This window comes from Onychostoma macrolepis, chromosome 09, assembly GCF_012432095.1.
Source record: "Onychostoma macrolepis isolate SWU-2019 chromosome 09, ASM1243209v1, whole genome shotgun sequence".
NCBI lineage: Eukaryota > Metazoa > Chordata > Actinopteri > Cypriniformes > Cyprinidae > Onychostoma > Onychostoma macrolepis.
The window spans coordinates 15,158,067-15,185,988 of NC_081163.1; the positions used below are offsets into that span (position 1 = coordinate 15,158,067).

The 27,922-nt window shown below is 36.7% G+C and overlaps 3 protein-coding genes across 9 annotated transcripts in view; 1 reads left to right on the plus strand and 2 right to left on the minus strand.

The window, feature by feature from the left end:
- tbc1d4 (TBC1 domain family, member 4) overlaps nt 1-6,203 on the minus strand; it is a 31,639-nt gene extending 25,436 nt beyond the window's left edge. The window contains exon 1 of one of the 5 annotated variants that reach the window (XM_058787158.1): nt 5,160-6,203. In XM_058787158.1, coding sequence (XP_058643141.1) covers nt 5,160-5,561 — 402 coding nt within the window. In that variant the 5' untranslated portion in view covers nt 5,562-6,203. The remainder of the gene's footprint in view (nt 1-5,159) is intronic. The other 4 variants (XM_058787156.1, XM_058787157.1, XM_058787159.1 and 1 more) reach the window with 4 other exon arrangements.
- Nucleotides 6,204-7,517: 1,314 nt separating this feature from the next.
- On the minus strand, nt 7,518-9,384 carry commd6 (COMM domain containing 6). Of its 2 annotated transcripts, none has more exons than XM_058787603.1 (7): nt 9,168-9,384; nt 8,774-8,888; nt 8,583-8,648; nt 8,407-8,483; nt 8,060-8,228; nt 7,824-7,976; nt 7,518-7,734 (listed from the first exon to the last, which is right to left on the minus strand). In XM_058787603.1, the coding sequence occupies exons 2-7, from the start codon at nt 8,822-8,824 to the stop codon at nt 7,684-7,686; spliced, it is 567 nt and encodes a 188-aa protein (XP_058643586.1). In that variant the 5' UTR covers nt 8,825-8,888; nt 9,168-9,384; the 3' UTR covers nt 7,518-7,683. The 2 variants fall into 2 exon arrangements, with proteins under 2 accessions (XP_058643586.1, XP_058643585.1); XM_058787602.1 differs by having other exon boundaries at nt 7,519-7,734; nt 8,830-8,888.
- Nucleotides 9,385-9,993: 609 nt separating this feature from the next.
- On the plus strand, nt 9,994-26,709 carry morc3a (MORC family CW-type zinc finger 3a). 2 transcript variants are annotated; one of them, XM_058787816.1, is made up of 20 exons: nt 9,994-10,079; nt 11,338-11,410; nt 11,770-11,902; nt 12,312-12,535; nt 14,360-14,516; nt 14,649-14,796; nt 14,926-15,057; nt 15,305-15,424; nt 15,574-15,671; nt 19,248-19,268; nt 19,465-19,563; nt 19,649-19,777; nt 22,459-22,533; nt 22,705-22,747; nt 22,839-22,946; nt 23,040-23,118; nt 23,192-23,255; nt 23,363-24,536; nt 25,645-25,886; nt 26,012-26,709. In XM_058787816.1, the coding sequence occupies exons 1-20, from the start codon at nt 10,041-10,043 to the stop codon at nt 26,148-26,150; spliced, it is 3,297 nt and encodes a 1,098-aa protein (XP_058643799.1). In that variant the 5' UTR covers nt 9,994-10,040; the 3' UTR covers nt 26,151-26,709. The 2 variants fall into 2 exon arrangements, with proteins under 2 accessions (XP_058643799.1, XP_058643800.1); XM_058787817.1 differs by lacking the exon at nt 19,248-19,268 and having other exon boundaries at nt 26,012-26,707.
- The last annotated feature ends 1,213 nt before the right edge of the window (nt 26,710-27,922 follow it).

Sequence of the window (27,922 nt, forward strand, 5' to 3'; positions counted from 1 at the left end):
AGAGAATACAAAAAGGAGTCTGGCGACAGAATTGGGCCTGGTGCCAGCAAGACTGAAGGTGAAAAGAAATGAAGTTCCACAGTCTTCAAACAGACACAAGGCCCGCTCAGACTAGACTGGAAGAGCATGCTTGGCTGGCCTGATCTACAAGACTACCACAAGCCTGGCATAAGATTCAATTCTGAGACTCTGTAAACCATAAATCCCTGTAGCTACATTAAAGAAAACAAACAGTAGAGAACATGATGCTTTAACAAGAATCTGTTAAAAGCAAAAACACAGTTTCAGTCATGGTTCAAATGAAGGTGACATTTCCTTCAAAGTAAGACACACCAAGCTCTGAGACACATTAGCATGTTGCAAAGTGCACATAGAGTGCAAAGCAGTAACGTGAACAAGAATCCAGTCGATACAAACAAATCTTCCAGGAACTAAAGCCTCGTAATGGCCACAGAGTGCTTGCCGCATAACAATTACAAGGCGCCGTACCAAGATCACATGGATTACTTGTTCAAGGCAGTAATAGAGAGTAGGCCAAACATAATTGCACACTGTGCAAACTGGTCCATCTTTACAAAGATAAAGACAGGTATGTTTGTCAAATGTGCTGAAACCCATGAAAACTTTCACATTAGAGGCAAACATCTGCAAAGGACATTTGACACATTGCTTTCCCAAATAACTGGCATGGAACTAGACCTATAATATAAATAATCTTTTTTATGGGTTCTCAGGCACAACAAAAACCTAACCCACCATATAACATTTCAGCACATAACTTGATATTTAAGATGTGGCTTGTTGAGAAGAAGTGTGTTGTTATTTTTCAAAGCAATCAGTCTTATAATTTTCACCTAGCTGACAATAAAGAGTGTGCAAAAGCATAGGAGGGACCTGAATTATAAATAGAACCAGAGACTTGAGGCCCGGGAAAGTAACCATCCAGAAAACCCTATAAACCACATTATAGTCCACTCAGAATGCCTTAGCAACCGTATAGCAACACCCTGGCAACCACTCAGAACAGGCTAGCATTGCAGCAGCAAGTTCTGCATGGGCAGGCAGCACTTTTCTTTACTTTGCAATTGGTTTTATGCAGTTATTGCAAGACCTTCACAAGGAGTCTGGAGTAAAAATGAAGACAACTAAGACCTTTGTGGTCCACTGCATGTCTCTCAGTAAATATGGCTTGGTTTAATGCAAACATTTCATTAAAACCCCAAGGCTAACTTGTGGAAAATCACAGTGCAGCTGGGAGAAAAGGCTCCTTGAGATCAGGAGAAAAGCAAACAATCATTCAAGCAATCGTCGCCTGCAATGGGCTGCATGTGTAAGCAGCGGAAAGGGTGTGGCTGCTTGTTTTTAACTGACAAATGACTTCTTTCCCAGGAACACTCAAGAGATTTCCAAATAGTCTCTAACCTAGTTTAACCAGCTTGAATAATCTGCCAAAAGCAGATTTTTTTATCTGATAGTGGAAAGGCAATGCATTCTAGTGCTGTTTTTAGGACACAAGCCCAGTGCAAGAAAAAGAGAGAAACCATTTGTCACATTTGCAAGAAACTTCAACGACCTCACCAGAAATCAATGACAGTGTTTTATAAACCCCCTAAATAGTCTGAATTATTTAATTGCAAGATGACACTAGAACCGCATTTAGTCTAATGAATTATTTGCACTGAACCAAACATGCAAGGATGAAAGTAAGAGAGTGTGAATTACAAAAGCTGTAAAAACAAACATGGTTTATTATTCGTTTCATTAGAGTTTCCCACCCATTCTCTCATTTGTGAATTTCCTGCATCCAATCCTTGTCATTGCATTTGATGACAGAATATATCAGACTTAAGACACAGATGTCCAAGCACATTAAGCAAAGGTGTAGTTCATTACATTAACTATGAACATATTTTACTACTGTTTGACAATCAGAAAATGTCCAAATACTTTATCATTATTCTGAACAACATATATATTCTTTTACGATTTAAAATAAACTGCTGTTGTGAAGCATTCTGATGTTTACAGATATGTGCCACTTGGGTTTATATGATGTAACCTAATGCAATGGCATTCATACATTTTTCAAGAGCAGATAATTGTTCAAACATTTTGGGGCTACGGTATGACACAGAGACTTGAAAACAGCTGAGCAAAATTAAGCCTCTTTGATTTACGCATCAAAGTTGTGTGGATGATTAATAGTTTAAACTGATTATTTTACATGTTCTCTTTAAACACAAAGAAATGTGATAGGAAATTCTTGCTTTTCATTAAAAATTGATGAAATTCAAATCCACTGATTAGTGCATATGACCTCCTATTTCACAAGGTTATTACCATTTTTGCTTTTGTGATTTAAAGAATGTGCAAAATTTCATCAATGTGCTGCCGTTACCTTACTGTATAAAGGATTGATTTATTAGAATGCTGTTTAAAAACTAAGATATCAAATGTTAAAAGCACTGGAGGCTTCTTAGAAACTTGCCAGTCAAGCCACATGAAAACTGAGGAAAGAGCACAGAAAGATGGCTCATGTTTTAAGCAGGTTCACAATTTATTTATTTATTTGAAGGCAGGCTCAGTTACGAAATACTACAATGGTTGTGATTCTGCACTTTCAGTCTTGCAGGGCCCAAGGTCAAGCTTCATTCAACCTCAACTGAATTACTTACTGTAAATTAGAGGTTCTTAAAGTCCCTGATGACATGGACCTCAAAATATGAAGCTCCCCATGCAATGGAACCCCTTAGTAAAATATAAAAGCAGAAACATATTTTCATGTGAAAACACATTTATACTTTATGAAGAATTATTTTTCCACCACACTACTAAAAACTGCGGTCAAAAGAAATAAAAAATAAAGTAATCTTCTGAGATTGGACCAGTCATTAAAAAGCACAAATTAACCTTTGCAAAATCTCTTTATTTCTCTCAAATGTTTGTGAACCCCCAGCACCCCCTAGTTTGAAATGGTACCAAACACAATTCACACTAGTCTAAGACATAAGGAAACTCAAATCACCGGTCAAGTCCTGTACTGGATGTAGACTGGCATGCCAGGAGTCATTCTAATTATGCTTACCAGGAAGGTATTCAGGGCAGCTGGATAAAACAGGACACTGTACTGCATTCTGAAACTCCGACTTGGAGGTCTAAGTGGGTTTTATCCTGTGCAACACTGATTTTGCTTCATACTTTGATGATCGCTCCAAACCACAAAACAAACAGCCCCATCTTAAAATGCATAAACAATGAACAAAATGCATCAGAGGGACCCCAGCCATTTTTTCTTGCCCACAGCATAAACAACACACCACCGCATAATCACAGATAATGCTTTCCTTTCATTTCTATCAGTAAAATGAGGCCAGGCATTTGCGTGCACATAGTATATAATTATGAAAGGAAACATAACCTTACTTTGTTGCCCTTACACTGGGTGGGCTATTCCATGCTGAAGGTGGAGTTATAAATAAGGGACCAGTGGGTTCCCCCTCAGCATTAAAAGTTAAACTATTTCACTCCGCAGGCATCTGGAAAGGTTTGATCGGGCTGTATTAGGAGTAGGAGATATTTATATGGCAATATGCCAGCCGAGTCAGTCTCTGAACACTGGACAGACTATGGTGCATGGTAGAACTTCGAAATGAGCCAGCAGCCATCTTAAGACATGAGCTAAGACACATTCCTCATGGACCATCTAAGCACGTGTTGCTATCCAGCCAGTTTTTCTTGCATAACACATGACGGTGAAATATGTTGCCTCTGGAGCTCAACGTGCACTCACAGGACACCAGAAACTTTCCCTTCCTCACATTCACTTCTAAGAACTTTTACCTCTGAGATTGTACAACAATAGAACAAATAGCATTAATAATGTAGCAAGTGCAAAGAAAGGGATTACTTTTCAACTGAAATTCACAGAGCAACAAAATTGTATGCTTGTAAATGTGTAATAAAATGCATAGCAAATCATTGCATTAACACACGTGTATGTTTAAATCCATGTTTCACTCAGACCAACAAAGTGCATTGAACAGGCGTCTCAAATATAGCTCAGCAGCAGACTAACATTAGGTTCACATTACAACTAATCTCTAATCAATACCATGAAACCGAGAACTCAGATGTAAGTGCAGTGCATCAAAGTTGTTATTATTGTTTCAAGGCAGTATGACAGCTAGCGAGCACAGGAGTGGGAGGGGGGATTTCAATATTCTAAGTGTGTATTGTCTAGCTGATCTGATTAATCCTTCCTCTGCATGTGCCAGGAGAGATCTGACCCATCTTTACATGATGCTCTGTAAATCTAATTCCTCTGGCGTAATGGTGCCCTACATACTGGCATTTATCCAACTGACAAAGACTTGTCAGTCATACAGCAGACTAAACGTCAGGGTGCATTGGCACAGGCATTGTGAAAGTTCATGTTTGTAAATTATAAAATTGCATTACAAAAATGGGGGGTTCAAAGGAATGAAGTTGACCTTTTTTCCCTAATACAGTATGTGTTATTATATTATATATATATATATATATATATATATATATATATATATATATATATATATATATATATATATATATATATATATATATATATATATGAATGAAGTTTACTTTTTCTATTTTGTGTTTAGATAGATAGATCATATATATCTCCAAGGCACCTAGCACACTTCTATTTTTGTCAATGTACCATGTGGCCCTCTAAAAAAAAATTATTGTTCAAAACAATGATAGTAATTTGCTCCTTGGTCATGGTGCAGGGTATAGATAGATAGATAGATAGATAGATAGATAGATAGATAGATAGATAGATAGATAGATAGATAGATAGATAGATAGATAGATAGATGTGAATATGGTGTGAGTATCGTTAAAAAGAAAAATTAATCAAATGGGGTCATTAAATAATATACAAAATATTTAAGAATATATAACCATTTAAGTTGCAAAAAAAGTGTTAATATAGGTGAAAAACATAACTTCAAATAATGTGATTTATCTGTAGAGTGGAAACCAATAACCAGTTCACCTCTAATCCAAATCTCAGAAAAGATTGATTTGCAAACTTTAACCACTGTGTTTTCGATCAATATATTTAACAGATAAAACACTTAACAGTTGAATGAGTGGCCATATAGGCTACGTACCTGGTTTGGATCACATGCTTTGAACACATGGCATGCCATCTCAGACTCGGGGTTATCGGGTTGACTTCTGATAAGGTAGGCAAAATAAGACAAGTCATGGCTATTGTGGATGAACCTGGATATAAACTGTGCTTTGTGCTCGAATATGAACACGGACGGGTTGCTGCTGTTTGCTGGCACGCAGCGGATCAGAGGAGGCGAGAGATACAGCTGAACTTCTCTGGCCTGTGCGGGACCGGACTCGTTCTTCTCACTTTTCCTCCGGATCTCCGCCACCAGCCAGGGCAGCATGGGCAGCGTGGTCCGCCTGTCCATAGACGACCAGCCCATGTACCAGAGCGCAAACCTTTTGTCTGCCTTTTGATTACTGTCATTATTCCCTTTGCCACCCTGTTCCTCCATCTCTCCAAGGGCTCCGGGACAAAGACTTTAGTTGCTTTATGCAACAACTCAGTGCCTTTATACCGCTAAATGCCTAAATACATACATGCACAGGTCAGTATTGTGTGAAAGCAGTTGGAAACATCACTCACGCTTTAGTCAAAAGTGCGCTGGAGAGCTTAAGTACAAAAATAATGGCTTTTAAGATGCAGCGATGATTTTAGCTTTTGTTCCAAGGTCAGATCACTGTTTAAAGATGAAAACATCCATTCAAAGGGTCTGAGGGCTCGAATAATCCATATATTAAGTTGGGCGACTCGCGTGCGTGTATCAATACACTGCTGCTTGAAGGAGGCGCGTTTTATTCCTACAGATTTCTCGAGTCCCAGCGTTTCGGATTGTGGACGCCGGAGCGGACAGATGCCTCCTGCGTGCAGTTGCAGATCAGCTGGAGTCCTTTAAAGTCGTTGAACATCACTTTTCAGTCGTTATAGTGTCATTTAACGGCGTTGGAGAACAGAGCGCTGTTGTTCCAGGAGGAGTGGCCGCAGCAGCCATAGGAGAGGCGTTCACTTGAGTGAGTGTGTGCGTCTCTGTGTGTGGATCTCTGGCTCCCCTGTCTTAAGGAAACACACGGCACTGGCCTGAAAGCAAGTCAACTCAAATTAAGAGTTAAACGTTTTAGAGCTAGTTCTCACACTTTTTACTCCAATGAATATTTTTGAAAGTCAGCTTTTTTTATATACACCGTTCATGGACTGACTTTTTGTGACAACATACCCCGGTTGTGAAAATGGATCTATAGTATATTTTATATATCTAAAGTATATAAAGTCACATATATATATATATATACACACATATATGTACACACAAACACACACACTTACATAAGAAAATTGGTCTTTTACCTCCTCTGTTACGACCAGCCCCAGCCTCCCAATATATAATATACTAATTTTATTTAAACTCAAACCAAATATGGAACATGAACACAAAATACAGTCAACGTTGCACTCAGTCCAGACACTTTACTGTGGACAAAGCATTCTTTACATTTCTAGCAAGTAAATTAGGGTGAGGTTCAGGGTGTGTTTAGGGTGAACACACTTGTAAAATTGTGAATTCAAAGGTATCCAATGCATGGGAAGATGAATTTGAGCAATATTTTTAGTAATATTAAATACTGCATGTGTAGTGTTTTTTGTTTTTTGCAAGTATAGTGAACTGGAAACAATCACACATCTTCTGCCACGTTTTTTTAATAAAAATAGTAGCCGACTGCACAAAAAAAAAAAAAATACTACTCAACGACGCCCTCTGCTGTCTCTCAACGTTATAATGGATTTTGATGGAATATACTGTACAATGTATATATTTCGAATCAAATACTGACATACTTCATATTAAGTAGTATATAGTAGTCTATAGAAATAGTAGCACTGTAGAAATAGTAAGAGTAGTATGCTATTCAGAAGTATACAACCTGGATGCTGCTGTCATCAACTCTCATTTAAAGAGAATTCATTTCAAGCTGTAAATGTGATCAATTACTCTTGTAGAAAACCTGACAGCAGACATAGAAAAACATGTTATTTAATGCTCTTAAGAGTTTTTTTAACAATGATTTTTTTTCTTGTGATTTTTATTTAATCGGAAAATAAAACTACTTGTAATGACCATGAATGGAGAAACTTGCTTTTATAAAGATCTACCAGCAGAAGCAGCCAGCCAAAGAGTGACCTCTGGATTTCAGTCCAGTTTTTTAGTCAAACTGGAGGTCAAACACATTGCATTATGGAATACAGCATACTGCACACAGTACGCAATACGCATACTATATCGTATACTGCAGTTACATCTTCTGTCATTTGAATTTCTGTAACCTTAAGTTGTAAATAATGACAAATGGAAATTTATGATGAACCACAGAGGAAAAAAACAAATCAGACATCATTTATTATGATAAAGTAAGAATTTTAATCTTGTAGCTACTGTCACAGTAGAACAAAAATAAAAGCTCAGTGCAAAATTCAACAAATTTACATTGTTAAACTGTTAAATACTGTACTTGTATGTAAATATTTGGTCACAGACAAAATGGTTCAGAATCTCTGCTGTAAAAATCGCTTGCAGAAAAATATTAAACCGTCTCCAAAACAGAAGCCATTTCCTTGAACTGCCTGTAGAAGTTCTGAGGGTCAAAATAACAGAAAGAGGACGATTAATTGCATCAGTTCAGAGAGATAAATGAAATGAGGATTGAAATGCATTCTTCCATACCTGAAACTGCTGAACTGTCATCTCAAAGGATTTATATGACATCTCTCCTGATGTGTCCGCAATTTTCATCAGAACAGAGATGAACGGGGAGTTGAGGGATCGGCAGGTATCTGAGCTCACTGCCATTCCAAGCTTCCACTGGATATCTACAAGCTAAGCATGAAGAAGCTTTGATAGCAACAACCTGACTGAGAACAGTCTGAGTTTACACTAGAAGCAAGAATCATGTGACACACCTGTCCTATACTAGCCATTGTCAGGACCTCCTGATGTGCATGTAGAAGAGCACCATGTTCAGTCCAAAGCTGGTGCACCAACTGTAGAGTTGGTTTGGACCATTTGCTGCTGCATTCAGTCAATTTACTGACCAAGACATCCGCACTAAGATTGCTCTTTGCAGCTAACCTGATTAAATAAAACAATTTCATCAAATCAAATGCAGCAGACACATATCAAACGTGACAAACTGACAGGCTCCATGTGTATGAGATGTGTATGCAAAGGGGATTTGAAAAAAGCCTTTTTAATTCCCAAACATACACATACATGACAGTCTGTAGTAGTTAGAAAGATAATACTGTACCTAAAATAGTATGTCATCAGTTTTATAATATCTTGAACAGCTTTCTGATCAAGGTTTATACCAACTCTTTGAAATTTCTGTTAGGGAAATGAAAGCATTACAAAGACATAGAAAGGCAGGTACATGCATGCTTAATTTATAGTATATTAACAGGGATGTAGATTTTTTGAACTTACATCACAGGTTTCAATCAAATCTACTGCTCTGTTCTGATCCTGAAGGTGAACCAGGATTGACTGAAGCTGGAAAATGAAAAGATGAGTGTCAGAACAGTCAATACAACACTTAAAATAGGACATTCACTAAATAACTACTATGATAATATGTCAGTATGATCTGTGACGTGTTGCATTTTTTAAGCACATACTTGTAATGATTTTCTTCCCATTGTACATGGCCAGACCATGTAATTACACATCTTACCGTCTCTGCAAACAAGTCTATGGGGAGTTTTTCGATATTTTCGACCACACCATCCACACCTGCATTAAAAAAATAAAATAAAATAAAAACAACAAGAAAAAAGGAAAAATGTCACCGCTTCTCAGAATTGTATAATTTATTAATGCTAGGTCATATCGATATATTATGTTCAGTGCAGAAAAGCACCCCGTATTATACTGCATATGATTTCTGTAAAAATACATATTAACATCTGTATATAATATAAGGTTAATTTTTACTTTCACAGAACGGGACTTAACACACGTTGCTACTTTGCTCTTTACATTTGCAAGAAAATAGTAACAAATTCTACTCACCAGTTGACAGATCCAGTCCTAACATCTTCGACAACTATCGCAATATTTACTATAAGACTAACGTTACTGTATTCACCATATATTAAAAGCGAGTCTTTAAATGCGAGACTGTTTTGAAAGCAACGATCAATTAATAATTTAGTTTAGTCCAGTACTGTTTATAAGATCTACTTCTGTAAAAGCAGTTCCAGACCGGAAGTGATAGATCTCATTAAGATTTCCTTTCAAAATAATAGTACGACAGTCGGTTGGTGTTATGAAAAAATAATTCAGAAAAATGAAAAGAAATATCGGAACAAAAGAAGTGTACAAAAAGGTTATCCCAGGTGCATCTTGGATATCCAAAGTGAATTCTCAATTAATCCATGCATATTTTTAATTTATGTGAATGTCAATGAAAAATAAGCCTATGTCCGAGATAATAAAAAGGAGAAATCTAGTTTAAACTGCAAATATCCATTCCCTATCTTATCTAATGTAATCTCACAAAATGCCATTGAATAAAGTCTACTTTCTTTGCTTGACATATTCAACGCTTGAGTTAAACTTTTTTTTTTAAATCAATTTTTAAAAATCCTTTTAAAGAGTTACTTCATTTGACATGATATGTGCTTTTTCATTAAAAATGGACAAAAATCATTTAAAAAATAACTAAAAGACTAATATATAGTTAAACAGATAATACGTTAAATAAATGCAAATATAATTATTATGTTATAATTATATTGTGGCTATTATGTAAAATTATTAATATTAATTCAATTTATGTAATTTTTGAGCTCTTATTTTAAAAATACTGTCTGTCTGTCCTCCCGGATGTCGGAGTCACGCCTCTGGAAGTTTTGTATCGTCGCGGGTTTGTTCATATCAAGGATGGCTGTGCAAACGGAGAGAGGAATCCCGCTCAGTGCGGTATGAATATTTAATACCGGTACATTTCTTTGTCTGACATGTGTATTTAACGCATGGTAGTAAACACCGTGCTAATAGACATGTAGCGGTAATAGATATATTGAAAAGTTTACATGTATTAACTTTTCACACTGTTAGCATGTCATTGACGGGTTGACGAACTATGTCATCTTAAATAAACTATGTATTTTCTCTTAACTATGTGCATAACATATATTTTCACAGTATATTGAAAACGGTATATGATCATTTAATGTCAGGATCGTGCATTTGTTTTGCTGTGACGTATGTGTTCTTCGTCCTATCAGAAAGGCGCAAAAGTAGGATATTATTTTCAGTTTCGTTTCTCTGTCAAAGGGAAATGTCTAATCCAGCATAAATCCAGTTATGTATTCGTTCCATCCTATGGACGCGACGCTCACGTGTCTTTAAACTTTTTACTCTAATAGTCCATCGGCCCCTTTATTGTGATCTGTAAGTTAGCTCACCTTAAAAATAGCTGAGAAACAGCGGCTCCAATTGGACAAAATGGAATGATAAACTAACACTCTTCAAACTTTGTATTTTCATAGTCCAGTACATTACCTGTCAGACCCCGGTGTCAGTTATAACTCTTTAAATAAACAATTTCAAAGGACTTTGTGTCCTATGTGATTTTCAAATTAAATATTCTGTGTAAATTCTTCTTTTTGTTCTGCGTAAAATCTAAATGTTGTGAGAGAAAAAACATTTACACACCCTTGAAAATCACCTTTCACTTTGTCAAAAGCCTGGCCCGCCTTGGAAATCTGGTATTAGAAAAGATAGTAAAAAAAAAAGTAGGGATTCTCTGATATGTACCTTATCAACACATAACAATAACCTCTAAGCTCATGGCGGGCCGCTCATAAAAGGTTTATGCATAATCGGTAAAATGTTTTTAATAAAAATTGTCAGTTTTTACTTCTGTCTTCTCTTTACATCTGTCTATATATGTGGTTTTTAAAAACAGCTTTGAACAAGACTCATTAAAATGTTATATGATTAAATATGAAGACAAGAACATGTTTTAAAAATAAATACTCTCATAAAATGTATTATAAATAATGAAATAAAACTTTCTTTTACAACTCCAAACTAAAGAATTTTAAATCAAGCCAAAATGGAGGACAAACAAATAATGCCTGTTACATTTAAACCCGCAAATCGATAAGTTGAAGAAAAAAATTGTCAATATGTTTTACTTATAAAATTTATTGTGTCTTTGATCCTTTTATAGCTTAATCCAAAGTTCCTTCACACCAACTCCACCAGCCACACCTGGCCCTTCAGTGCTATTGCAGAGCTGATAGGTGAGGGAAACTATCCATATCTTCTGATATTGCTCATTGTGATAATATTTGTTTAGCAGTTTGGAACAATGGATGTGTGCCCTCAAGGGTTAGATTACTATGAACTTGTAACCTAGTTTCCCCACGTAAATATATCCCTGCTGATATTGCCAGTGCCTGCTGACTGTGTGTAATCAATTATGTGAGTAATTTAATTGCATCTGATGTATTGCTCAAAGACAGCTAGCCAGGAGCAAGCAAGGAAACAACAGACTAATTATGTTTCATTAATGTTCAGGGCTACCTCAGTAGAGATCCACTCAAAGTCGAATAAATATGTGCAACCTGATAATATTTTAAATTTATCTTTCCTACCTCAGACAATGCTTATGACCCAGATGTGAGTGCCAAACAGTTTTGGATTGATAGGACAACAATCAGAGGTCAAGACTGTCTAACTTTCATGGATAATGGAGCAGGAATGAATTACGATAAGATGTACAAAATGCTCAGGTGGGTGAGAACACAAACCAATAAGTTGACTAACATACACTTGGGTGGGTTACATGATCCTTAATAAATCATTCGAATATGCTGATTTGGTACTTAAGAGCCCTTTCTTATTATCATAGTTAATTGTTAACGAAGTGTGGAAACTCTTCTTTGATGAATAGAAAGTTTGAAGAACAGCGTTTATTTCAAAAAGACAAAGAATGCTTTTGTAACACTCTAAATGTCTTTTGTGTAGACTTACCATTGTTTAGTACGATTTAAAAACATTTTTAGGTCTCTTGCTGCATTTATTTGAAGATAAAAAACAGTAAATCCCATAATATTGTAAAAATAATATGAAAATTATATATTAAAAATTTTATATGAAAAAGTTTTACTATATAACATACTGTGTTCCTCTCCCTCTCAGTTTTGGCTTCAGTGACAAGGAGACTATAAATGGCCATGTCCCTGTGGGCCTTTACGGCAATGGATTCAAGTCTGGTTCCATGCGCTTAGGAAAGGATACCATTGTGTTTTCCAAGAATGGAGAGTCCATGTGTGTGGGCCTTCTGTCCCAGACATATCTTCAGGAGATAAATGCAGAGAATGTCATTGTACCCATTGTCTCATTCAAACGCATCGGGAAGTCATATATCCTTAACTTCTAAATGAGCAAAGACAAGAGTAGGCCTAAATGAATGGACTACATAGGTTATAATAGAATATTTGGCATGATATAAGAGATGAAGAGGGTATTAGATATACAGGTGCTGGTCATATAATTAGAATATCATCAAAAAGTTGATTCATTTCACTAATTCCATTCAAAAAGTGAAACTTGTATATTATATTCATTCATTACACACAGACTGATATATTTCAAATGTTTATTTCTTTTAATTTTGATGATTAGAGCTTACAGCTCATGAAAGTCAAAAATCAGTATCTCAAAATATTAGAATATTACTTAAGACCGATACAAAGAAAGGATTTTTAGAAATCTTGGCCAACTGAAAAGTATGAAAATGAAAAGTATGAACATGTACAGCACTCAATACTTAGTTGGGGCTCCTTTTGCCTGAATTACTGCAGCAATGCGGCGTGGCATGAAGTCGATCAGTCTGTGGCGCTGCTCAGGTGTTATGAGAGCCCAGGTTGCTCTGATAGTGGCCTTCAGCTCATCTGCATTGTTGGGTCTGGTGTCTCTCATCTTCCTCTTGACAATACCCCATAGATTCTCTATGGGGTTCAGGTCAGGCGAGTTTGCTGGCCAATCAAGCACAGTAAAACCATGGTCATTGAACCAGCTTTTGGTACCTTTGGCAGTGTGGGCAGGTGCCAAATCCTGCTGGAAAATGAAATCAGCATCTCCATAAAGCTTGTCAGCAGAAGGAAGCATGAAGTGCTCTACAATTTCCTGGTAGATGGCTGCGTTGACTGTGGACATCAGAAAACACAGTGGACCAACACCAGCAGATGACATGGCTGCCCAAATCATCACTGACTGTGGAAACTTAACACTGGACTTCAAGCAACATGGATTCTGTGCCTCTCCACTCTTCCTTCAGACTCTGGGACCTTGATTTCTAAATGAAATGTAAAATTTACTTTCATCTGAAAAGAGGACTTTGGACCACTGAGCAACAGTCCAGTTCTTTTTCTCCACAGCCCAGTTAAGATGCTTCTGACGTTGTCTCTGGTTCAGAAGTGGCTTGGTAGCCCTTTTCCTGAAGACGTCTGAGCGTAGTGACTTTAGATGCACTGACTCCAGCTTCAGTTCTCTCCTTGTGAAGCTCTCACAAGTGTTTGAATCGGCTTTGCTTGACTGTATTCTCAAGCTTGCAGTCATCCCTGTTGCTTGTGCACCTTTTCCTACCCAAATTCTTCCTTCCAGTCAACTTTGCATTTAATATGCTTTGATACAGCACTCTGTAAACAGCCACACCTTTCAGTAATGACCCTCTGTGACTTACCCTCTTTGTGGAGGGTGTCAATGTTCGTCTTCTGGATCATTGCCAAGTCAGCAGTCTTCCCCATTATTGTGGTTTCAAAGAACAAGAGATACCCAGAATTTATACTGTAGGGATGGTCATTTATTCAAACTCAAATGTAAATATTCTAATATTTTGAGATACTGATTTTTTACTTTCATGAGCTGTAAGCTCTAATCATCAAAATTAAAAGAAATAAACATTTGAAATATATCAGTCTGTGTGTAATGAATGAATATAATATACAAGTTTCACTTTTTTAATGGAATTAGTGAAATAAATCAACTTTTTGATGATATTCTAATTATATGACCAGCACCTGTATATTACATATATTAAGAGTCCAGTGGCTGATTTCTGTTTGCATTTGTTTGTAAGCTCTTATAGTCGAGTGAGTTTCAATAATAAGTTGTATATGTTTTTAGGTAAGAGTTTCAGCATACATTCTCAATTTGATGTCTGTAACCTTGACCCTTCCTCTCACTCCAACCTGAGTCACAACACGCTGCAAGTCTTCAAGATATCCTACGCTACTCTCTGTTCCAGACGGAGGCAGAGCTTCTCTGTGAGCTCAGTGCCATTAATGCACACTATGACACCAAGTCCACAGGAACACGAATCATCATCTGGAACCTCCGCAAGTGAGAATCAAAAGATCTGCTCATATTGTAGATCAGAGCAGTGTTTGGTGTTGCTAGTGCCATTCTCTTGAGCTACCAGGCCCAGAAACGGATAGATTAAATGTTTCGGGAAATGTTTTTTTTCTGCTACAGAACATCCACAGATAAATCTGAGTTTGACTTTGACATAGACCGCTATGACATCCAGATTCCATCAGAAGTATATGAGAGTGAAAAGGAGAAATACAAGCAACCGTCTCACTCATTTCAGTCAAGCCCAGAGAGCGACTTCTCTCTGCGGGTGAGTACTTCAGGTCTAACACATTGCAGTCTACATATTGTATTATCGTTGTCTACTTCATTATGCATTACAGTTCACAGAACATAACAGTAATACTGTATGTGTCTGTATTCATGTTATTTTTTGTAGGCATACTGTAGTATCCTATACTTGAAGCCCAGAATGCAGATTATCATTCGTGGACAGAAAGTGAAAACCCAGCTGATCTCTAAAAGCCTGGCAAGCATTGTCAAGCATAAATACAAACCCAACTTTCTAAATGTATCCAACCAATCATATAGGAGCAAGATACGATTTTCTGCTTCCCAAAAAAAACCTTATACATCATAACTATTTGAAATTTAGTTATTGGAAAAATAGATGTTCACTTTTGAAAGAAAGACAGAATAATTAGTTTTTTGAACATGAAAGCAAATTGACATAAACCCAGGTTTTATTTTATGAATTTAACCAACTCACTGAATACATACATTACATAGTGAGCTTTCCTTAAGAATTTTCTTCTCAGAGAGAAAGCATTCCCATCGTATTTGGCTACAACACCAAGAGCAAAGACCATTATGGAGTCATGATGTACCATAAAAACAGACTCATCAAAGCCTATGAACGTGTTGGATGTCAAACCAAGGTAATTATTTACATTTTTGATTGAATTATTTGTGCCTAAACACCCCCTTTGCCACGTTACTTTAGAGTGACAAAGTAATGTTTTATAGTTTATTCTTTTTTACTACTTGGAGAATCTGAATGCTATTTAAATCTTGATTTTGCAATTAGGCAAATGAAAAGGGAGTGGGAGTCATTGCAGTGATTGAGTGCAACTTCCTTAAGCCAACACACAACAAGCAGGACTTTGACTACACAGAAGAGTACAGGTGAGAGTAATACTGTACAGGTGGATTGTAATGTTAGTTTAGAACAATTTAAGTGTAAGTTTACAATTATTGTTTTCTGTTAGTACAGGGGTGTCATACTCAGATTCTGGAGGGCCACTGTCCTGCAGAGTTTAGCTCCAACCCTAATTAAGCACACCTGATCCAGCTAAACAAAGTCTTTAGTAATGCTAGGCTGTGTCCGAAATCGCTTCCTATACCCTTAAATAGAGCACTATTTAAGGAAATAATCATTTGTAGTGGTGTCCGAAACCGTAGTGGATGTTGAGGGCACTTATTCAATCCCATATTGCACCGTAATAAGGAGTGTACAACCAATGTACACACAATGGCTAGAGAATAACCATAATGCACTGTGAGAGTCGGCAGAATGAATACCCGTGTCTCGCCAAAAGATGGTGTATGCAGCTAAATCATACATCCATCCACTTTTCAGACAGCTTGTCCAATGTGGGTACTGCGTAATATCATACAGGTATAACATTTCTTTTTAATTGATTGTTAAACAGATTAATTAAAGTTTATACATGCTAGTTTCCACAACAGAGTTCAAAATAATAATAATAATAATAATACATCTTATTTATAGGTGTCTCATGTGACACTAAGGGAGACCTTACATTCAAATAAAACATGTAAAACAATTAACAAGCAACAATAAAATTCAAAGCCAGCATTAAAATCTTTACAACATCACGAGACATAAAAAATCACCGTTATGCCTGCTTAAAAAGAAATTTAAAAATAGGGAGAGAGTCAATATTACGAATGTCCTGTGGAAGCAAGTTCCACAGATGAGGAGCAGCATAGCTAAAAGCTGTGAAAATAAATCTGCATTGTTTATCCTTTTGATCTTTCACTCAAAAAATTCACAAAATTCTAACCTGTCATTGAAATAAAACAATTGAAAGTGGGGAGAAAATCTCATGATGAAATATGTTTTTCTCCAATGAATGTTGGCCACAATTATTGGCACCCCTAGAAATTCTTATGAGTAAAATATCTCTGAAGTATATTCCCATTCATATTTACATTTTTCAGCACACCAGGGTGACTAGGAGCATGAAATTGTTCAGCCATGACTTTCTGTTCCACAGGATTATAAATATGAGGAACACAAAGGCCAAATTCCCTTAATCATCCATCACAATGAGAAAAACCAAAGAATATATTTCTGATGTGCAGCAAAAGATATTTGAGCTTCACAAATAGAGCTAGAGCAGTGAAAATTCCCATTTCCACCATCAGGGCAATAATTAAGAATTTCCAATCAACATAAAATGTTATGAATCTGCCTGGAAGAGGACGTGTGTCTATATCGTCCTAATGCATGGTGAGGAGGAGAGTTTGAGTGGCCAAAGACTCTCCAAGGATCACAGCTGGAGAATTGTAGAGATTAGTTGAGTCTCGGGGTCAGAAAACCTTTAAAAAAAAATAGCAAACAGACCCTACATCACCATATGTTGTTCAGGAGGGTTTCAAGAAAAATTCTCCTAGCTCATCCAAAAACAAACTCCAGCATATTCAGTTGTCAGACACGACTGGAACTTCAAATGGGACTGGCTTCTATGGTCAGATGAAACTGAAAAAAAGAGCTTTTTAGCAGCAAACACTCAAGATGGGTTTGGTGCACACAGGGATAAAAAAGTACCCTGTGTGTACAATGAAATATACTGCTGTATTTTTGTTGTTGTTGTATATTTCTGCTGGAGGTCCTGGACATCTTGTTTAGACACATGGCATCATGGATTCTATCAAATACCAACAGATAAAAAATCAACAAGTGACTGACTCTGTTAGAAAACTTATAATGGGCCATGTTTGGATCTTCCAACCGTACAATAATCCAAACACAAACCTCAAAAACAACACAAAAATGGGTCACTGAGCACAAAACCAAGCTTCTGCTGGCCATTCCAGTCCTCTGACCTGAACCTTGTAGAAAATTAGTGAGGTGAACTGAAGAGAAGAAGCACCAACATGGAGCTGTGATCTGAAGGATCTGGAGAGATTCTGTATGAAGAAAATGGTCTCTGATCTCTTATCAGGTCTTCTCCAAACTCTTCAGGCATTATAGGAGAAACCTCAGAGCTGTTATCTTGGGAAAAGGACGTTGCAATAATTGGGTGCCAATAATTGTGGCCAACATGAACTAGAGAAAGCATTTATTTCACAATGAGATTTTCCACCCACTTTCAATTGATTTACTTCAATGACAGGTTGGAATTTTGTTTTTTTTTGTTTGTTTTTTGAATGAAAGATAAAAAGGATAAACAATGCAGATTTATTTTCACAGCCGCCTTTGCTCATATTTACCAAGGGTGCCAATATTAGTGGAGGGCACTGTATGTGACAATAAGCCATCCAAGTAACCTTGTTAATATGTACTTCAAAAGATGAAAAGTATTGCTTCAAAAGATTAAAAGAAGTATTGTTGAGGAGAACACCCAAGCTCTTAACCTGTGTTGAAAGAGCAATTGTAAATACATTGATGCACATAGAGAAACCCACTGGTCTTTGACCAATTATTTTTTTTATCTACAAAGAGTATTTCTGTTTTACTACTGTAAAGTTTAAGAAAATTATTTTAAAACTTCAGCCAAACAGTTAAAAAGAGAGGATGAAGGAAGTTCAGAAGTAGGTTTTGAGGATAAGCATGGAGTCATTGGCACAACAGTGAAAATGAATACCATATTCCCTAAAAATGCTTCCAAGTGTGTCAGTAAATAAATGATAAATAATAAAGGGCCCAGAACTGATCCCTGTGGCACACCTGTAGTAATATGTGATGACTTAGATTTAAACTGGCCTAGTTGAACAAATTGAGTATGACCAGAGAGATGAATCAAAAATCAAGATGAATGAATATAGATATAGTCCTGAGTCAGACGAAGTCATTAGAAATTTTGACAGGGCAGTCTCAGTACTATGATAGGAACGAAAACCTGATTGAAATTGTTTGTATAGGTTAATCACTGAGAGATGATCATGAGCCGCAACAACGTTTTCCAGAATTTTAGATAAAAATGTAAAATTGGAGATAAATCTTTTAATTACTACTGGAGCTGCCAGTGTTCTTAGTTTCAAATGATCATTAAACACCAAGCACAAACTATGCAAAAGTGATTGCACCTCCAGTGCACTCAGTGTCTGAATTCTCTTACTCGTCTCAGAGAGACACACTCAGTGTATTGAATTCGCTAACTCGTTTTTCACTCTTTCAACTGGACTGTATTAGTGGACTAATGTAGGGAATAGTGAATGAGGGTGTAAGGGGTGATTTTGAACACAGCCCTAGAAACCTCCAAGCAGGTGTGTTGCAGTTGGTTGGAGCTAAACTCTGGAGGAAGGTGGCCCTCCAGGAGCTGAGTTTGACACGTGTGTTAGTACATATAGAACTGTCTGGACCGTATGCATACTGTATATGGTCAAATACATTATATAAATTCAGATGTTAGCTGTATAACAAATATTTGCATTTCAATTGTTTTGACTAATTATGAATATCTTATTTTGTGAGCACATTTGCAATTCAGCGTTTGATTTTTGATGAGGCAGGCAGGGTTACAATCAATTCAGGTAATTACAAGAATTGCCCGAACCCTTGTTAAGTTCTGTTCTCATACTGGACTGTTGAACTAAATTAACAAGCTCTTTTCTATTTGAGTTAATAACTAATTTTACAAGTTTTCAGGAGCAAATTTTGTTTTCTAAAACAGGAAATCAATAATATAGCAGTCTTACTATTTAAGCTGCTTATTATTTGTCCACGCAGGAAAACCATGATCACTTTGGGTGTTAAACTGGAAGAGTATTGGAAAGCAATCCGCCACGAGAAGGGATTAATCACTCAAGTACCTGTGGAGGATATCCCGTTAGTATACACTCACATGCAACTTCAAAACATTTCATTTCTTTCTTTTTCCATATATAACCCTTGTTCCTTGTTTAACATAAAGGAAGCGTCCTGATCAGAACTGGGTTCAGTGTGATGATTGTCTGAAATGGAGGAAACTTCCAGATGGCATTGACATGAATAAGCTCCCTGAAAAATGGTTCTGTCGATTTAATCCAGACCCCCTGTTCAGGTTTGTTTAATCTGACTTTTCATTGTTTAGCTTGTAAAATGATTTACCTCCAGCAGGATTCAAGAAAAAGGAGAATTATAGAGTAGTGACTTTTAACCTACAGTTAAAGCAGTTGTAAGCTGTTTAAGAAGAGATATCATTGAAATGGATGTTCTGAGAAATCACATGTCTCTGTGACAGCCCAAGGCTCTGTAAAAAGGCAAGATGAAGTCTGGTGACTGTGGGTGCATGCTGTGAAATTGATATGACAAAAATGTACTATGCGCTAGCTGTCTTCCAGTTTTTCTTGATTGCTAACACACAATTCATGAAACAATTCACCATTTTCTCACAACTATAAACACAGTCTCAAAACTACACACCAGTTTGTGCAAACTTCAGACTTTCAGGTCAAAGTCAAACATTTTAGTCAAAAACATATTATCTTTTGTCAGAATCTAATCTTAGGCCTCAGATGACTCACAAAGCTGTCACATACACAGACTACTTTTACTGACTAGAGAAAACTAGTGAGATCAATTCCAAACACTGTTACAAAAACCTCCTTTTGGGAAACAGGAGACATTTTGCAAGTCAATGTCTGTTACAATATGCAGCATAAATAGAGTTGTGAAGATACAGTAAAATTCACCAATAAACTTTAAGAAAAGTTTACTTTCATTACACTACTGTAAAGTGATCCTACAGTAGATGAAAATCACTAGAAAAGAAAAGTTCAAAGACCAAACAACTGAATATACAGTAAACACACATTAGAATGTACTGTCAGTTACTGTACATAAATAAATAAATTCAGCATCCTCTGCCAAGTTGCATTACAGTATTGGTAATATCCTTATTTGTTATGCTATAGCAGTTTCTTAGTCTTCTGAGAAAATACTTTTTCTGCCTCCCCTAGACAGTCAACTCTCAGTTCTGCACAAATACATGTAAGAAGTACTTGGCTACAAATCAGTTCAACAGTTATGAGTTTGAGGGTGTGTGGTACAGTATTTACAGTACAAAGAACAGTGAAAGTTCTCTCATCTGAAGTACTGTAATTGTAATGTGTAAGTAGTGTAAAACCCTGTAGATGATCCTGCAGGCCAGCTTTCCTTATGATCATTCCATGCACAAGAACATGCTCAACTATAGTGATTTATATTTCATCAGCAACAAATGACCTTTCACCTCGTCCTCTTCATTTTTCCTTTCTCCTCCTATTCCTCTGTCTCCCATGATCAGGATTCATTTTCCGAAACACATAATCACCTGTGCTCTTGTTCATATCATCCTGAGATTCTGACTGCTGTGTCATCAGTTTTGCTACTGAAAGTTCACACATGGGTAAATGTGTGCTAGTTGTGATCATTTTGTGATTCTTGAGGTAGTTATATTGTGTGTTTGAGTTTTCTAAATGAGAACATGGTTAAACCGGTACAAAATGATGCTGTTGATGCTTGTGTAGAGTTTTGAAGAAAACACTGAGCAAATTGGAGCATGTGTGCAAACAGGTGAAATGTGTTAAAAGTTTTGAGAAACGTCTTTGTTTCAAGAACTGTATGAATGGTTTGGACAATTGTGCCAAATTAATCAGTTATAGTGTGTTAGCAATCGAGAAAAACTGTAACTATCTGTTGAAAAAAAGCAAAACAATTTCTTTTAAAAATGACTTGCAGTTTTATTTTTCATCCACCAATATGGATAGACAATATAGATGTAATATCGTTATTAATATTTAACTTGCACTGGAATGGTTTCTGTGACATCTCAAGGGATCTGAGCAAAAAGTCTCAAAATTTATTTCCAGAACATAATGCATGATGGGATACACTTAGCCTCGAATACCGCTCCGAAACAGTGTGGATTTAGTATGTGTTAAGGGCACTGTGCTTTAGCGTTTCTAAGACCTGGGACAGTCTTGCATACTTACTTCCTGTTGTGTGCACGCGCTCTCAGTTGGCCAAAGCCACAAGTGTGGATATATGGACAGTCCCTGTGTTCTTTTAATGATTGCTGAATTGAGCACGGGAGAAAAATAATAATCCAAATCATCAGTATCCTTTTGTTTTATAGCTAAGCAAAAATATGATATAGTACTTGCTATTTTCAGTTGGTGATGTTTTTAGAAGTGGATGTTATTATTTTAGAGATTATTTACTGGTCAAATAAGAGACTGAATTGTTAAATTTTTAACATCAGGAAAAATGTTTTGTTTCATGACCTTTGAAATGATAACAATTACTTAATCATCATAATTTAATGAATTACACCCATGGTTTTACTAGTGGATTAGTAAATCAACAGTTTATATATGTACATGTAGTATATTACATTGTGTTATATTTAATTGGTAATAATTGTTTGGTTATGGGATTTTATTATAATAAACTGAACATTATCATCCATTGGTATGGACGCTAATACAGTTATCGTTGGTGTGAACCAGACTTTCTTCTTTTTCAACAAAGCAACCTGTGACTATCTTACCTTTTTTCTCCTCATGGGGTGGCATCTTTGAACAGACATGTGTGAAAACAGAAAAATTTATTTCAGTGCATTTAAGCAATGTACAGTATCATTTGTCTAAACATGCAATGTAGATTAGATATCAGTTATATTTACCAGCATATGTAATTGTGTGTGTACGTGCAAATCTCCAAACATGTCGTAGCTAAAACAACTGTTCTTTCTACATCCAGGCGATGTGAACAACCAGAAGAAGCTGAAGATTCTGAAGATGAAACTTCAGACTGCCTGAAAACATACAAACAGCAGTGAGTGAAAAAATGAGTGAAAATATTCACTTTATCTGAATATGAATGAATTGTATTACCCCAAAAATTATTAAGATAAGCCAGTGATAAGATTAAGAAAATGGATCTGATATACCAGGTGTCCAGAGGTGATATAGTCTGACTCTGATGTTCTTTGTTATGTTGCCACAGTGAGAGAAACATCAAAAAACAGCAGGAACAGCAAAGAACTCAGGTAATATCTTCTCAGGTAATCTTTCTGGATTTCTCCATCCAGTGGTGGTGTTGCTTGTTACTCAGATGTCTTTCCTCTTGTTTGTAATTAGATGGAAGAAACCAGGTTGAGGCAGGAACAGCAGAAAAATGCAGAGCTGCTTCAACAGAACGAGAATCTGAAAAGGAAAGTTGACCGTGTGCGTCAACTGTACCAAAAAGTAAGTTTTTGCTTTTTTTAACCAAAGCTTAGTTAAGCAATTATACATTCCCAGAACATATTGAAGTCTCGGTCTTCCCTTTTGTTTCCCTAGGGCCCTTCCTCACCCAGATCACCTTCGACCTCTTTGACAGCAAAGAGCCCTTTCAATTCAACGAGCCTTTCACAGTCTGGTGAGGCCAAATTGTGTGTGCATTATTTGATCCAGAATCTAAATTATTTTATTAATATTTTGTGTTTGAACAGCTTCTAGCCCCTCGGACAGCATGCCTGTGATTTCAAATGTCATGTCCCTCTCCACTCCTAAAAGGTATATCATTTTCATTCTTCCTTTCTCTCTTTTTACACGTTGTTGCCATTTATTCTCTCTTAATTCTGTTTTTGCACACAACATGATTTCAAACCTGTCTTCTCCAGAACAAAGAGAAGTCTTGGTTTATCCCCGAGCCAAACTGTAAAAAGAGCAAGAACATTACATGACTACTGTAGCAACACACCAGATGGTCCATCAACATCCGCAGCTACATCAGATTCCATAGCCTCACCTTTGGCGATTGCAGAAGATGATGGCAATGAAGTTGATGAAAACAATGTAGAGAGCAGTGACACTGATGATGTTGTTATTGATGAGACCCACAGCACGCCAAGACCCAAACCCTTTGACCTTTCTAAGGTGAAGTTGGAAAAAAAGACCAGCGAAGATGCACCAGGATTATATATGGAGTGCAGTGATCAAGCTTCCATAGAAACTGAAAACACTGGAAAGGAAACAATGGAGGCATCGACTTCCAGTGGCCAAACAAGCATAACAACCCAAACAGAGCGTTTCATTGTCAAGACGGAGAACGGCGAGCAGATAAGAAAGGAAGAAGGTGAGATCAAGAAAGAAGAGACTGAGAATGATGCGAGAAGAATGGAACAGAGCACTACTAAGGTGGAAAGCAGGAAAAGTAACAGTTCAGAAATCGAATGCCCCATGGAGATAGAGAGATGTATTAGCGTAGAAGTTTCCAGACCAAGTCTTGAAGAAATAGAGGAGATACCTAAGGAGAATAAGATCAGTTTTGAACAACATGCAAAGTCATATGTAGAAAACCAGGAAGGTATGACATCAACTTCAAAGACCTCACTTTTTTCTGACATACAAATAGACCTTATGCCAACACATGAAGCACAGAAGCAACAGGATAACCTGCTAGATCTCCTAGAGGCCACAGCCCGGGAGAGAGATGAATTCAGAAAGCAAGCTCAGGAGAAAGAAATCAAACTTTTGAAACTCACCATGAAGAAGGACTGCAGCCATCAGTGCATCCAGACAGATCCATCAGAGGAACAGCACTATAAGACTCTCTACTTGCAGGCCACCCAGTCCATCGACAAGCTTACACAAGAGAGGGATGAGCTAAAAGTGAAACAGGAGGTGTTGTTGCAAATCAAAGCTGAAAAAGAAGCACAGGATGAGGCTAAGAAGGAGGGACACTCATCAACGAGTATTTGTGAAAATGTAGATGATGAAATGGCTCTTCAAGTGGACTTTCTTCTAAGAGAGCTGGACAGTCGCAACACCGAATGCAACGAACTGAAAATTAAGGTGAGAAACTGGTAGTTTTGACTCTAAATTAATGTAACTAATAAGAAATGACAGTTGTCTCTGCTTAAAAGACCAGAATGAATTTCAAGCCAGCTTAGTACAATTTTGATGCTGTTAAAGGTTACTTCACCAAAAAAAAAAAAAAAATTCTATTATACTAATGGAGTTGACTGACCATGAAAGCCTTGCTAGTTGAGATAGTTAAACAGAAGTCTAAGCCTCAGACGTCACGCCCACGGACCGTTGGCTGAACATCTGATGCAGTCAGTCTGAAGGTCTGGCTACGCAAGACTAGTTAAAGGGATAGTTCACCCAAAAATGAAAATTCTGTCATTAATTACTCTCCCTCATGTCGTTCCAAACCCGTAAGACCTCCGTTCATCTTTGTTCACAACTTAGGATATTTTTGCTGAAATTCGAGAGCTTTTTGACTCTCCATTGACAGAAAGGGTCCTTCCACGTTCAAGGCCCAGAAAGATACCAAGAATATCCACAAAATAGTCCATATGACATCAGTGATTTAACCGTAATTATGAAGCTACGAGAATCCTTTTTGTGTGCAGAAAAATAAAATAAAATAAATAAATAAATAACGATTTTATTCACCAATTGTTCTCCCGTGCTTTCCTCTGCTTGTAAACAAGTTGCAGTATCACACGCATGCGTTCTATAATGGCGGAAGATGGTAACTCGAATAAAGTCATTATTTTTGTTTTTTTACGCACAAAAATATTCTGGTAGCTTCATAAAATTATGACTGAACCACTGATGTCACATGGACTATTTTGTTCTTGGTACCTTTCTGGGCCTTGAACATGGTAGGACCCTTGTTGTCTATGGAGAGTCAGAAAGCTCTCGGATTTCAGCAAAAATGTCTTAATTTGTGTTCCGAAGATAAGCAAAGGTCTTACAGGTTTGGAATGACATGAGGGTGACTAATTAATGATTAGTAAATAAAAAAATATATATTTTTAGGTGAACTATCTCTTTAAGAGGCATGATGGGGAGCTGGTCTTTTCTGCAGGCATGGCCATTATTTGATGATTCATGCTTAAACTATTTATTTTTTATTTCATTCTTTACTACCCACAAATTGTATACTCAAAAGTTGGAGAGCTTGGAGCAGGAGAAAGCTCACTGTGAACAGTTGCAGAAGGAAGTAGAAGAGCTGAGGAAACAAAGAGAGCAGTGGAACAATGCAAGAGAGCGAGAGACTCTGAAGGACAGTAACGCCAGTTCAGAACAAACATGCAACACAAGCACAGCTGCAAACCTTGTGAATGGGATCAGAAAGGAAGGAGAGAGCAGTCAAAGACCTGTGGAGGGAGAGAACGGAGTGACACCGGCCAAGTAAGAGCCTTGTTGACTTGTTTCAAAGGTTTTCAGTGGTTTGTGGCCTTTCTGTACATGCTCATTAGCAGTCATGTTTTGATGCACATATATAATTCTGCTCTCTCTCTCTCTTCTGTCATCAGGTTGAGGGAGCTGCGGTGCAGCATCGCTCGTTTATTGGTCACTTTTGTTCCTGCCTTGGACCTCGACCAAGTGAACTATGACTGTGAGGTCATAGATGAGATTTTAAACCAGGTCATACAGGAGATTTCCCCCTCTTAGACCAACTTTACTTAAAGCCAGTTGCCAAAGTGTTCAGCTTAGGTTATTGTTTTGTGCAAGGAGACAAAATGTTCAAATTTTATTCCACTCTGAAAACATATTAAATTGTTAAGTTTTATTTATTTACATGTTGTTCCTGATTAACAGTTGCAGTTCTTTGGGCAAGTTTTACATTCTTGTTCTTTTAGTCACTGGAATAGAAATAAGTTGTTTCAAGAATAACGTTTGACCTTTATGTCACAAGAACTTTATGCTTTATAGCTTTCAAATGTTTTCTATAATTTTTCTGATATACAATTGTTTGTATTTCTAATACACAATAATTCTTATACACAATTGTGAGTGGATAATAGTAAATGCTACTCAAATTGTGTACAGGTAGTTCTGTTTATAATATTGTACATAATAAAAAAAGAGTCAAAATATAAAATAAATTTTATACTTGTTTGATTAAAAATGGTTCTTTCTGTATTTCTGAATGTGGTTATGTATGTATTTTAAACTAACTTTTAGTTGCATTTGTGTCAGATTAGTTGTGAAGTTTTCTGGTAATATCTGGCAATACTGCCCCTGAACCTTGTTGTTACTTTGGGTGTCACACTTGTGTGGTTCGTGGTCAAAACTGACTGGAGACCATGATCATAATAATAATAATTCTATTTTAATTAGTGCTGTCAAACGATTAATCACATGAACTTTGTATATTTATTATAATATATATATATATATATATATATATATATATAAATACACACACATACAGGATATATTTTGAAAATATTTACATGTATATATTTATATAATTTATATTATATATAAATATATTTAATACAGAAATATATTTTTCTTAAATATATACATGCATGTGTGTGTATTTATATATACATAAATATACACAGTACACATATATAATGTAAACAAAGACTTGTTTTGGATGCAATTAATCGTTTGACAGCACTAATTTTAATTGAATGTATTAAATTATATTTCATTTCAATAATGTTTTTATATATTTGGTATTTTGAGGGGATTTGTTATTACTATAACAATATTCGTAATTATGTACCATTTCTATATAAAATGTACAAAAAAATATGAGTAGTCATGTGATATCGCTCTATATCAGCATGGCTGTGAATTGTCCATAGACATGTGGCCACAGGCCAAGTGACCATAATATAAGTGAAATAATTGCATAATAATGTGCATTTTTTTTCTAATAATTTAACAGCCTGACGTCAATTAGTTTTATATGTTGTTCAGGTGGGATATGATTTTGGGGAAGAACTTCTTGTGTGTGGCTGTTTAAGTGCTCAGTGCTCTGTAGCGCAGGCCAGGGGGCAACAGTTTGAAGAAGTGTGCTGGGTGTATGGGGTCCAGAGTCATTTTACTAACCCTTTTCCTCACTCTGGAAGTGTAAAAATCTTGGAGGTTGGGCAGGGGTGCATAGTGCAATAATCCTCTTAGCAGTCCTGACTGTCCGTTGTAGTCTCTTGATATCGTGATAACAGTTATAGACAAACACAGGACAGACTCAGTGATGGCCGAGTAGATCTGTGTGAGCAGCTCCTGTGGCAGGTTGAATTTCCTCAGCTGGTGAAGGAAATACAGCCTTTACTGGGCTTTTTTCACATTAGAGTCGATGTGAGTGTCCCACTTCAGGTCCTGAGAGATAGTGGTGCCCAGGAACTTAAAGGGTTACTCCACCCCAAAATGAAAATGTTGTCATTAATCACTTACCCCCATGTCGTTCCAAACCCATAAAAGCTTCG

Coding starts and splice junctions, on each gene's coding strand:
- morc3a (XM_058787816.1), top strand. CDS start 10,041: ATGGCTGTGCAAACGGAGAGAGGAATCCCGCTCAGTGCG. Junction 15,058..15,304: donor ACAAACCCAACTTTCTAAAT/GTATCCAACCAA, acceptor TTTTCTTCTCAG/AGAGAAAGCATTCCCATCGT. Junction 25,887..26,011: donor AACGGAGTGACACCGGCCAA/GTAAGAGCCTTG, acceptor TTCTGTCATCAG/GTTGAGGGAGCTGCGGTGCA.
- commd6 (XM_058787602.1), bottom strand. CDS start 9,192: ATGTTAGGACTGGATCTGTCAACTG. Junction 8,649..8,829: donor TAGACTTGTTTGCAGAGACG/GTAAGATGTGTA, acceptor TTCATTTTCCAG/CTTCAGTCAATCCTGGTTCA. Junction 7,977..8,059: donor CAATGGCTAGTATAGGACAG/GTGTGTCACATG, acceptor CTTCATGCTTAG/CTTGTAGATATCCAGTGGAA.